This window comes from Acanthaster planci, linkage group LG11 (assembly GCF_054643075.1).
Source record: "Acanthaster planci isolate LZ-2023a linkage group LG11, COTS_SCS, whole genome shotgun sequence".
Lineage (NCBI taxonomy): Eukaryota > Metazoa > Echinodermata > Asteroidea > Valvatida > Acanthasteridae > Acanthaster > Acanthaster planci.
The window spans coordinates 12388191-12400973 of NC_141787.1; the positions used below are offsets into that span (position 1 = coordinate 12388191).

General features: G+C 42.8%; 1 protein-coding gene across 2 annotated transcripts; it reads left to right on the forward strand.

Annotated features, from left to right (window-relative positions):
* Nucleotides 1–5: 5 nt before the first annotated feature.
* On the forward strand, nt 6–12248 carry LOC147797476 (flotillin-1-like). Of its 2 annotated transcripts, none has more exons than XM_087143146.1 (11): nt 6–22; nt 3921–4087; nt 4243–4386; nt 4548–4667; nt 5069–5164; nt 5484–5636; nt 6854–7035; nt 7359–7404; nt 7669–7806; nt 8388–8552; nt 9719–12248. In XM_087143146.1, exons 2-11 carry the CDS (start codon nt 4013–4015, stop codon nt 9740–9742), a joined length of 1143 nt encoding a protein of 380 aa, XP_086999272.1. In that variant the 5' UTR covers nt 6–22; nt 3921–4012; the 3' UTR covers nt 9743–12248. The 2 variants fall into 2 exon arrangements, with proteins under 2 accessions (XP_086999272.1, XP_086999271.1); XM_087143145.1 differs by lacking the exon at nt 6–22 and adding an exon at nt 969–1203.
* The last annotated feature ends 535 nt before the right edge of the window (nt 12249–12783 follow it).

Here is a 12783-nt window from a genome sequence, read left to right on the forward strand (position 1 = left end):
TTCTTTACTTTGGTTCCCTGAGGTAAGTAGAGGTCCATTCTTGAGTGAAACCAAAATTGTTTGATAAGAGAGCAAAAGTTTGAAGCTGTTCGAACTTAGGTTCTGATGGTAAATGTTTTCAGGATTAGGACTTGTATATATAGAAAGGAGAGACCGCGAATCAGTCTACTGTAATGTATTGTTAAACGCGTGTTGCCCATTAGTCTTGGTTTCAAGACGTCAGTGCTTGCATAGCGGACACCGTGCATAGTGCGCCCCCAATGACTGATAATTAGACAGTGCGCCAGCTCGTGTTAGTGAGAGTAAGGGTGCACCACTACAAGTAAATTCCCATAGACAGCAGTGATAAATCCCCATACTTCACAAATATTTTAAAAATACTCACAACTCTCACAGGTGTTCAGGCTGCACAGAAAAATGATGTTCCACATGTCCTCTTTCATTTTCCTTTCAATTTTCGGGGGGTTGACCAATGAATTTTTGAGAAATTTTCACCAGAAGCAGACCACCCCTAAAATGCAGAAAATGTCCCTGTCCAGAAAAGTAGCCATTTTGAGAAACCCTCCCTCAGCAAAATGGCTCAAATAGTGCCACTTTCATACCCGATTGCATCCAAATTGCTCAGAATTGGAAGCCCCGAGTCCGGCGCAGAGGTCCAGTCTCATATTTTTTGAATTCCTCAGTTCCATGGCTCTCAGGACCCTCTAATATAGAATATTTTGAGTCTATAACTTTTATTAATGAGCTCGGCGGACATATTTCTGGCCTAATTACCAGGGTGCACCCGTAAGTAAAAACTAGTTGTGCGAGGGCGCTCTTCAACAGGAATAAAACAACTATGGATCACTGACGTCTTGGACCAAGACTAGTCGCCCAATGATGTACAGTACTACTGTACATGCGTGACATGCGTACGTACACCTCGCGCATCGCGCGCAGGGCGCCAGGTGACGCGACGATGACCACGGTGTGTACATGTACTTATGTAGATGTGTCCGGCAATACGCATTGATCAATCAATAGATCGACTTATTATTGATCACTAGGGGCTAGGTGGAGTTGACATATACATGTATGTAATGGAAAATTTTCCTTGAGTGAAGACCTACAGCGTCTCTCTTTGAAAGCCTTTGTTGCTGTCAGAAGACCCCAAAATGGTGTTTTTCGAGGTTTGCGGTCCCAACGAGGCTATGGTAGTCTCAGGTGAGCGTACTGACATGACTGTGGCAGTATTTGAAATTTTTATGGCCTAAAGAAGAATCTTTTCCTCCATGTCTGAGCTGAGCTACGGTCATGACGGTGGGTTAATATGGTTAAGCTGGGAAAAATGACGGTTCCCAAAATAATGTTATGTTAGGCCTACACCTAAGCCAGGTTGGACGTTGTCTTCATTTCATTACGTAGTGGCTAGGCCTACGCCCGAACTATTATATGTTTAGTGTCTGTCCACAGTCCCAACTGTAGTGCTGCAGTTGGGCTCAGCCCAAGCATGGTGAGTATTACTAGCCCCACTAGTGTGGCACGGACTCTCACTCCCGATCCATCCTTAGCTACACATCCGTATGGGCAATTTCCTGTCGGCGTATTGAACATTTCGTCGCACCCACTTATCATCGTGGGCGCAATTTCTTTTGCACACGAGCATGATTCTTTACCTTTCCGCTTTCTAAAAACCATTTATTGGATGATATCACTCACTATATTGAGGTATTTTCCAGTCTTTTTGCCTTTGTCCATTCAATCTAATGGGCTCGCTCTCACACTCGCCATCTTTTAAATAAGGTCGTTGAACATTACGTCACTTGACCCCTCATCGTCTCGACGGCTCTGAAAATGGTATTGGCTTGAAGTCACACGGAGTAGGGACTTTGAATTCTCAAAGTAGGAAGGCAAAAGGTTTAATGTTTGCTCTTTTTTTCCTTCCCACAATGCCTTTCTACCATTGTGTGAAATCACCCATGCAATATTTGGGGCGCAACTATGACTCGTCTGACATAGCAAAATAGGCTACACGATACTCTTCACTTACTGCCACCGCCATGGTCCATGGCCACCGCCAACTTTCACCTTGAAATTCAAGTAGGCCATGGACCAGATGAATAGCTTGAACAAGATATTTACAAAACCTCTCAAAGATGAAGTAGGGCGTAGGCCTAGTAGATGGCATAACTTGGCGTAGGCCTGAGCTTTGGCATTTTCGCGGTCGGAGGTTGTTCCATTTATTACACTCACATGTGGACAAAGGGGCAACTCTCCTTTCACTTTTTACCGTGATAAATTTGCATGTTTTCCTCCTTTTTTGCTGCAACACTATAAAAATAATTGAAACCTTTTCAGTGCAGTAGGGCAGATATTCATAGCATATACATGTTAATAGTGAAATTTCAGGCACATTTGATGTAAAGGTTCAGTCAGTAATTTAGATTTTCCCCCATAGACCGCGACACTATTTTTGCCCCATTGAGTTTCGAGAGTGAAATATGGAATAGCCACCAACTGACCAATCAGAGAGAAGAATCAAGACTCAGTGACGTCATCCCCAATGCGAGAATGTGCAAACCTTTATTCAAATTGTGGTCAGGTGGTGATAAGCGAGGCCTATGTTTGTTTGTGAAATTTGTTAGCCCACACCCTACACTTTTGACACACCATTCGGACCATGTTCCTACACATGTGGGTAGTGAATTTTCGGGTATTTTTTTGTGAAATTTCTTTCGTGGCCCTTGGTCAAAAACTTCAAAGTACATGTAGGCTGCATCCACTTTTAGAGGGTGAGTGTCATTCTGCAGCTTGTTATGTGTGTTAAGTGTCTGGTTTGCCTATTGAAAATTAATTTTAGGTTCTACATGAAGTCGCTCAGACTGGACATGCTGGTACAAAATTAGTCGGAAGGGGATTTTTTTAAGTCGGGAGGGCCACGATTTTTAGTGCACTGTAGGCATGCATCATACATGAGTAGCTAATTCAGCTACATAGTGCTCACGTCATTCTGCTCTTTGCATGAGGTCAGTAGGACAGTACAAGTACTGTACCTGTTGATTTGGTGAGACATTTTGTCTGAAAAGTACATTTTGGGGAGAAAAAAAATCACACTCAAAAAGAGGTCGAGATTGAAAATTAAGCTACATGTAGTCTGTAATGTAAATCTAAAAAGCATTTGAAATAGCCTTATTTTAATTTTGAGATTGAAACTCTAACGACCGAAATGTTGGGGTTGTGCTGCTATGGCAGTGACATACATTGTACATTTGCATATCTTCAGCTGCCAACATTTGTAAGAATTTCACATTTTCCATAACAGTCTCATTAGAAGTGACTTGTCAGTCCTTCAGTTACATGTATGTGAAAAAAGAAACCTGTCCGACGCTGCTAGGGGAGTTTTGGACGGTCACTGAAAAACTATACAAACAGATCTAAACAGAAGACCAGGTCTGTGCGAAGTGTACATGGTATTGCCAATGATTAATGTTTTAAAGTATCAACTGCCGTTGTAGTAATCTTTGCTCAGTGTGCACATCGTACATATCAAAAAGTCTCTGTGAACATTGTACTGTGAGTACATTGTACATTAACCCTCCTTCAAAAAAGGTGAACAACAAAGTAAAACGCAGTAAACTGTAGTGTGGAATTTAACAGTACACACAAGTTTCAGGGGCACTTTTTTCTTCTTTTTTCAAGTTTCATGTAAACATCCAACTTTGTTTACGGCCCCAACTTTGTCCAACTGGTCAGCATGGGGATGCCCAATTGTGTCGGCAGCATTGGGCAGTGCTTGTCCTGCACTGTGCAACAGAATGACTGTTCCACAGTCCATGTGGTAAACATTGTTGCGGTACGTTTTGTTGCATTCATTCAGATGTTTATGGGAACTATGGTTTAGAGTTCAACATAATTCTAAAATATTATCCATTCTGATAAAGGTTGCTGCCACTCCAAACCGCTTCTTGTCTCTGGAGGGCGCACTTTTGTCTGGCCCTGCATTCAGCAAGTCCAGAAGCTGTCCCTGAACACCATGACACTGAAGATTGACACCGCCAACGTTTACACCCGCCTTGGTGTGCCCGTATCGGTCACTGGGATTGCCCAGGTGAGTAACGATATACCACTCTCCCCAAAATCTTTGCCTGGCACAGATTTCAAAGGGCTTGTCCTTCCTTGAGCTAAAATCCACGACCAAGTCCGTGGACAAGGTGGACAGTGGACAAGGGAATTGGCAGTCAACCTTTGCGTTGTCTCCTGCAGGTCAAAGTTCAAGGGCAAAACAAGGACATGCTCCTGCAGGCCTGCCAACAGTTCCTTGGTAAAACTGAGCAGGAGGTGGAACAGGTTGCCATGGAGACACTGGAGGGCCACCAGAGAGCCATCATGGGAACCATGACGGTTGAGGTGCGTCTCGTGTTTTTGTCTGTATTCATTCTTAAAAATTTGTTCCAAAACTTTGACCAGAATGCTGCTGGTTGAGGGTCTTCTACTCAAAGCATATTTTTCAAGAGATGGGTTTTTTGTAAAATTGTGTGGTGTCAGCAGCCTTTTCTGTCTTGGCACAGGAGATCTACAAGGACCGTAAGAAGTTTGCCAAGAATGTGTTTGAGGTGGCCTCCTCCGACTTAGTCAACATGGGCATCAGCGTAGTCAGCTACACCCTCAAGGATGTGAGAGATGACAATGTAAGTCCAAAGCAGAAATGGTTTCGCAGTTGGCCTTTGCCATTCACTTTCAATTCAAGAGCAACATCTGTTTCCGTACAAGTAAGATTAATTAACTTTTCACATGAGAGGAAGCAGTTATGTTGATAATACAAATAATAATGGTTGTATGCATCAGTGAGTGTAAACAGTGAACGAAACTACAAGAGGTTGAAGGGACTCTCCTCAAGGCCATGCATTGTGGTAACCAACTGGATTTGAACACCTCACCGGCTGGTCATGAGTTGCAAACTCTAACCAGCAGTCCGCATTCCCCCTTTCAGTCAAGTGAGCAGTCTTTTTCTGATAAGCACCATAATGACATCGGTCCCATGCTCCCCCAGTGTGTGGTTGCTCATTTGCATGTTGCGTCTCTCCCCCAGGGATATCTAAAAGCTTTGGGCATGGCTCGTACTGCCGAGGTCCATCGGGACGCCAGGATAGGTGAAGCAGAAGCCAAGAGAGACTCCGGCATTAAGGTCGGTCACTTTATCAGTAAACTTTGGCATTTAGTGATCAAAGAGGGAAGGGAATGCAATCAGATAAGAACTGAAGACCCTTTTCACTTGTTGGACAGGGAGGGATATGAACCAGGTTCACCAGAGACAACGGATTGGGAAGTGTGCATTGTGTACTACACAAAGTATTCTGCACTCATAGTTTATGCTAAACCTCTGACAATTGGCATTCAACCCCCTACAACTCCTATGTACGTATGCTTTCCAGGTGTAGGATGTGCATTAAGTGAATGCGGCAATTTAAAATGCTGTGTTGATGTCTTGAATTCCTGACATGCAGGAGGCGCGTGCCGAGGAGGAGAGAATGGCTGCGCGATATGCCAACGACATTGAAATCGCCAAGGCCAAGAGAGACTTTGAGCTGAAGAAGGCTGCCTACGACATGGAGGTGCAGACCAAGAAGGCCGACTCGGAGCTTGCTTACGACCTGCAGGTAGGCAGGGCTGATAGGTGGGGCAGACTTTGACCACACTGTGGATAACTGAACGTTGTGGATTGATTAATTGTTTGCGAAAAATTGCACATCCACAAAATGGAAACTAGGTATGAACAAAATCTTAACAAGCGCATGGCTAGTGTTGTGCATAGTATTGTGCAAATTTTTTTGAATTTTTTTTTAATGCACTGTGTTCATGACTCATAAATTTTATTAACCCTAACAATCCCTAAACAGTCAAATTTCAACACCAGTAAGGTGTTTGCATGTGATGTTATATAATAATTACCTTAAGAAGGACAGTCTTCCTTGTTTCTGACCACAATGATCCCAGCAGTTGGGGATGGATATGCAGAATGATGGTGTGCGAGTTGATTTGGTACTGCCTGTTCATACTGTTTGTACTGTGCAATGGGCTTGCTGTACCCAATCAAACAAAATCACACAGGTAAAGACCTGTTGGAGTTTGTCTGATTGGGTACAGCAAGTCACAGGAAGAGTTCTGGTGGAGTCTGTGTGATTGGGTACTGTAAGGTAGGAGTTTGATTTCAAGCTGTTGGAGTTTGTGTGATTAGGGAGGGATACCACCAGCAGCCCTTGGGCAGTTAGAGTTAACATGCGTTAGACCTTATTGCCACGGGGCTATACAAAATACCCATGCTTGGCTGTCACGAGAGTTTCAACGACTAAGTGGTACTATTACATTCATATGTATAACTGATGATTTTTGAGCTACGTCTTGTTGGCATTGTGCGCTTTGTACTTACCTGGAGCTTTTAAAAGGAAATCATAAGGAAGTCATAACTTCTACAGAATAATTAACACTTTCTCTACTCAATTGTACTCAATTATAGAAATTGTTGAGGTATGCAATATTACATCATTGAGGGGCAGAATGTGAAATTGAACTGACAGTCATATTGCTGATCAGTTTGACTTTAATTGTTATCGTTATTTTCTTGACATAGGTGACAAAATTATGACAATTCAGGTGGATGTAGGTGACAGGTCTGAGGTGCTAAGGGAGTGGCTGTTGCCCATTGGAGTTTTTTGGGGTGGAAGGGGAAAAAAGGGGCGTAATAGGGTGGCTGTCGTCACCTGGAAAAGTGTGACGTGTCGGAATAGGGCAATGTCAGTGCCACCAAGCTTTGGGGATTTGCAGCACTGTCACCCAGTCACAGAATCCTGAAGAAATTATATAACATTGGTTTCAGGCTGCCAAGACCAAGCAGCGGATCAGGGAAGAGGAGATGCAGATCCGTGTGGTGGAGCGAACCCAGCAGATCCAGGTACAGGAGCAGGAGATTGCTCGCCGAGAGAAGGAGCTCAAAGCCCAGATCAAGCAGCCGGCCGAAGCCGAGAAGTACCGCCTGGAGACGCTCGCCGATGCTAACATGTAAGTCAGAGTAGGCTCCCTGCTGGCAGAATAGCACAGAGTCATTGGTCAAGGCTTTCACGGAGAATGCATTTATTGGCATTGTGTAACCATGGAACACTCTAGGGACGTGGAACTTTGCTGCTGAACACCCTCCCTTCGATGGAAAGGGCCGGTTCACAGAAATAAACCAACTCAGACTTGGCATGTTCCACGCCCATTTATGGTGGAATTCAGTGCAGAGAGCAGGGCTTCCAGTCACTGTCAGAACACTGTTCCTTTACATCCAATCCTCCTTTCCAGTGTTACATAACTGCATTACTGTGCTTGTTTCTGGTGTGCAGGAAGCGTGTTGTGATGGAGGCAGAAGCAACTGCAGAAGCTGTCAAGGTAAGGCCAGTGAAAGGTCCGTGTTTGTCAGTGCAAACACATCCAGACAATCAAAAATCTGACAAACTTAAAGCTAGTTTGCTCGTCCACTAAACGTGATCATTCTAAAACCCCATTACATTTCATAGAGTGGCTCAGTACATTTTTAATGAAGTAAAGGAATATTGCTAGTTCTTAAAATGTTGTTTCACCCGCCGAATACTGTTTTCCAAACTCGTGGCACATCACTGGTTTCATGCATTGGCCACATCATTTGTTTTGCAGCTGAAGGGTGAAGCTGAAGCCTTTGCCATTGAGGAGAAGGCCCGAGCAGAGGCAGAGCAGATGGCCAAGAAGGCGGACGCCTGGAAAGACTACCAGGATGCTGCCATGGTGGACATGGTGCTGGAAACATTGCCTAAGGTTGGTATCTTGCGCACTTAAGAAAAGTTCTCAGATGGTTGTCGGCAGCTTGCCTAATACCTTGTAAATATTTTGAACAAATTCACAGATTGCATTGGCAAATAGAGTATTTACAGTCCAAAGCAAACTGAAAAACTACATTGCTTGAATGTCATCGCACACTCCAATCGGATGATCTCACAACTTTGCTGGTTTACTGTAGTTTGGGAAGTCTGCCACTGTGAAAAATGCCTTTCGATGAATAAGAGGATATTTTTCAGGTTGTATATTCAAAAAGCATTATTTGGATGGGTGGTATTTTTGTTTCTCTCTGACAGAAGACGAACCATGTGATGAAAGGCAATATTGTAAATTCCATCTTTTCAAACACTTCAATTGATTTGAGGGAATACAGATTGTCATCACAATTGAATTTGATAATAATTGGCTGTGTGTTTCCCAGTTCTGAAAACTGACAGTTTTTATCTCTTGTAAAAAAGACTCCAGGAATCAGCTTGTGAGTTGGACATATTCTTAGTAGAAAAAGATGATGAAGATTAGCTCTGTGTTAAACTGCATTACTTCTGACTTACAACCTCTAGATTGCAGCTGAGGTCGCTGCCCCGTTGGCCCAGGTCAACAAGGTCACCATGGTGTCCAGTGGCAAGGGTGACGTGGGAGCCACCAAGCTGACCGGAGAGGTGATGGATATCATGAACCGAGTGCCCCAGCTGGTGGAGAAGATGACTGGTGTCAACATCACCGAGGTATGCATCCACTTAGACTTTGGGCCCAGTGGGAGAGCCGGTGGCACAATGCTAAAAATCAAGTGACGTTAACTTACAGTACTTGGATGACAGTCGTACTACGTATTTGTTGGTCATTGAGATTGATGTGCCCCTGCCTGGGATGAGGTGAAAGACCCTCTGCTGTCATCCATGAAGACCACACCCTTGAGAAGGGATGCTAAATTGTACATCCCAAGGTGGGAACAGGAATTGCTACGGTAATTCAGGCTGTAGCTGATGTGCTGATCGAGGGTCTTGATCTTATCTAATCAATGTAATGCCGTTGTGAGCTAATGAAAGATGGAAAAGGAATCGCTGGAATAAGTCAGGGGAGGGGCGGGAGAGGGTAAAGAAACCGTGCGTGTTCAATGCGCAGTGCTGTCTAGTGCTGGCAATGTGAATCTGCTAGGTCACGGTGCTGCCTTTCTGTATAGGTACAATGTCCCCTGTGTGGTAACACAAGCTGCATCCCAAACTGTTGTCTAGAGCTTGGTCTAGGTCTTCCTTCCATTTGAAATGTGCGGAGATGCACAGACACTAGACCTAGCCGTAGCTCTGGAAGCCCGTTTCGGACACGGCCACACATGGGACCACAGTGTAGAGTGAGTTGGGTGTTGAACACGAAGCTTCCATGTAGTTCATATTCAGCGCCTTTACCTTTGGCATGGAGTGATGTTACCGTGTTGACGAATCTCTGTCACATAGATCTTGGGCTCATGGTGAGCCTTTTCAGAATCTACTGGCTGTGGCTCGGAGCAGCGCACACGTCTATTAGAAATAGTCAAAAGCCTCCGGCCGATAGCTTCCATAGACACACTTGTTTTTTTCTAGCTACAGCTGCAGCTGTCGCACACAGACTTATTTTTTAGACTTATTTCCCTTTTGACATCACTTGCTGGATTTTCTAAAGAGGTATGTCGTTAATGCATTCTTCCCAAGGATTGTGTGGGCTTAATTCAGAGGCGAAAATCACTTTGGGGGATTCAGTGACTCTTTACCAACAGTTGAAACAATTTTGCTTCCACCAAAAGTTGTATTGGAGACTTTTGGATTAAGAGCATCCCTGCTTCAGCAAAAATGTTTCTGCATCCTCGGTTTCCTTTTCTCCTTGCACTCTGATTCTATTCCTTGTTCTCATCTTGCAGGCAATATCTGCCACCAGAGTGTAAGCTATGGCTCACTGACAAGACACCAAGAGATCAAGAACAGCCCCCTCTGTTGAACCAACGCCTCATCAGTGTGCACCCCTCAAATAATAAAGGAAGAGCCCTCTTCTCAGAAGGCAGAAAATATGTTCATCTTCATATCATATTCCATGTAATTATAGGTGTTGTAAATGAATTTCTTTCTCAGGACTATTCAGGACCAAAGCAGGAGCACCACAGTTGAAAAGGAATTGAATAACAAATAGAAAACTGTGCAAACCCACCTACCATAATTTTGTACTGGATAAATTATTTGGGGGGTTAAAACAAGCTTTTTGCCATGTGCATCTGCTAATTCTAATATCAAGTCGCTTAGAGTTCGTGCGATGAAATAAAGAAGTCACCATCGAGATGGTGTAAAATCATCTCCAATCGTGGAATGAACTTGGTTTATTGTGTGAGCTGTGTGCAGTGCAAGACATGTAATTGCAACTTCTGTTAGAGATGCTGGCAGTCGGTAGCTCTAGCGACTTGGCTTTGAATTGCTTCAAGGACCATGTCTGCGCATTAGCTGATTGCATCGTCAAAATGAGCAATGGCCTGAACCATCTCACAGTTGTTCATTGGCCCACCTGGACGGGTATTTCAAGGCTGCACGCTCAATGAATTTATACTCGACCATTCTGTGCCTACAGCACTAGCTCAGAAATTCTGTGCTCATCGTAGAATCCATAGATAAGGCCATGTTGTGTGCTAACCCCAATTAACGCTTTGCACACAGTTTTCTTTCACAGTTAGCCAACGTTCCTTGTTTACAGCAAACAAGCACAGTCATAAAATTGGGCCCTTGAAGAGATGTAGCATTTGTGTTCATGCACACCCTAGTAGATTTGACAGTAGTCCATTGCTTGACATTCTGCAGTTCAACATCAATCTACTGGTCTGTAGCATAAACCCAGTTTTAAGCTAGTGTATGATTGTTCACCTAGTCTTAATTCAGTACATCAATTTAGAAGCGTCCTGAGAGAGTCAATCATGCTGTTCATGTGTTTGTGTATAACTTTATAGATAATTATAATATTTACTCAAGTAAATTTTAAGGTGTGCATTTAAGTTACAAGTGCATTTATCTTGAAATCTTTGATATTGGTACATGTAATTGTTCATATTTCCATTGACAAAAACTGAATTTTAAGTGTTTAGTGTAATCTCTTTCTTCCATAGCAATAGTGACTTTGTGAATTGATATCTACATTTCAGAAGCATAATATTTATGTACAGTATTGATGTGGTACCTGTGAATGTGTTTTCTTGAAAGTGGTTGTGTTCTTGGTTCACACTTTCTACTAAAAGTGAAGTAGATTTCATTTCATCATTGACACTAACAGGAAATTTGTCAGTCATTATTATCACCAGTTTGCTGTGCTCTTTAATCCTCAGCAAGCTTTTTTCTTATCAAGGAATACAGTGTGCTATAGAACAGGTGAAAGCATGAGGTTTAAAACAGGCTTTGGGTCTGGTAACCGGTAATGGCCAAAGGCAATACTGATAGCCATTGACGATGACCACACTGAGAGCCAGTTTTGAAATGTCATGTCAGAAACTGTGTCTGAGTATGGGAACTTTTTACGAATCATTTTGTGGGTGAGGTTGATCGAAAACTGTGCTGTTTGTACTGGTCCTACCGGTTGAGATGCCTTCAGTAATACCTATATTTTGTAGTACGTAGGGTCCTTAAATTGTCAATATTGCAACCATTTGCACGCTGTCTCGCAGGGGTAGTGTGGAACTTCTCTCAAGAAGTTTGGTGCATTCTGCCTATTGTGGTGCAGAATGCAATGGCTCTCGGCGTGAGTTTACCAATGGTCATAAAAAACCCCTATGAAGGGCTTTCAAATAGGAATGGTCAAACCGACCTAGTGTTGGTGAAATGTTAACCTCGAATTGTACGTGGTCAGTCATGTTTATGTCATTGAAGAGTGCTGTTTGTGTCTGGAAAAAAATTGTTAGATTTTAAATATTTTATCATGTATTTTTCAAACCAATTATCTTAGCAATACTTTGTGTCCTCAATCATTGTACATACTGTAGTTTTTCCCCACTGAAAAGATTTAGTAGAGGTTCCTGTTAAGGGGTACTACAGAAATCCGCACAAAAGGCAGACACAACATCAGGCGAGACTGCCTTTACCTGGGTATTTCGAATTTACATACACCCCTTGCCTTTGTTTTATTTTTATCGTATAGAGTACTTGCAGATTTTACTGTGATGTATGCATTTATTTTCTGACTTTTTCATACTCTGATCTGCTGTTCACTACTTCTATTTTACATTGTTGTGAATTGTGGCATTAGTTTTAGGTCGCCATTTTTACTATAATGTCATTTTTCATTATTACAGTATTAAAGTAAGGAGTGAATTTTACAGTTGCATATACAACAAAAACGGGCAAAAGGAGAAAGCCCCATCCATTGGGACAATAAAACTGCTCCAGCACGACTGCTTGACTGGTGCGAATGATCAAATTAAATAGTGCTAAGGTGTTGGATTACGATTTTATTTAGTTCAGCGAATATGTGGAAAACGTAGGGTTTTACGTACAAGCATGAATTTTGGCACAGATCAGGACTACGACCTAGGAATGTATTGAGAAGCGGAGCCACTCTGAAAACATCCTCTGTGTAATCTTTGGTGTCGGTTTTAAAAATGGCCATCAAATACCATATTTCCAGCCAACTTTTTTTGTAACTGCCTATTTTTGAAGTTAATACACGTACCTGCAGGGTGTTTGTAATCACGGAAATATTTTGTAGTGAAAGAACTTAAAATGGAGAAAATAACCATTAACTTTGGCAATTCTGATGGTATCACACTAGCCTTGTTGTTACCTTGTCGCTTTTTCTCTTAGGGTCAGTTTTGCCATTTATTGCACTCACGTCTGGGCAAAGGGGCAGCCCTCTTTTCACTTTGTACAGGCATAGAGCAAGGGTATTTTCATCTTTTTCTACTGCAACATAACTGAAACCTTTTGGACTAACGCGGGAGGTATCAGTTGTACATAAAAC

Bases quoted from the DNA above. Each gene is read 5' to 3' on its own strand.
- LOC147797476 (XM_087143145.1), top strand. From the start codon at position 1,155: ATGGTGTTTTTCGAGGTTTGCGGTCCCAACGAGGCTATGGTAGTCTCA. The intron at 1,204-3,920 runs GTGAGCGTACTG...ATTCTGATAAAG, and splicing joins CGAGGCTATGGTAGTCTCAG to GTTGCTGCCACTCCAAACCG. The intron at 8,553-9,718 runs GTATGCATCCAC...CTCATCTTGCAG, and splicing joins CTGGTGTCAACATCACCGAG to GCAATATCTGCCACCAGAGT.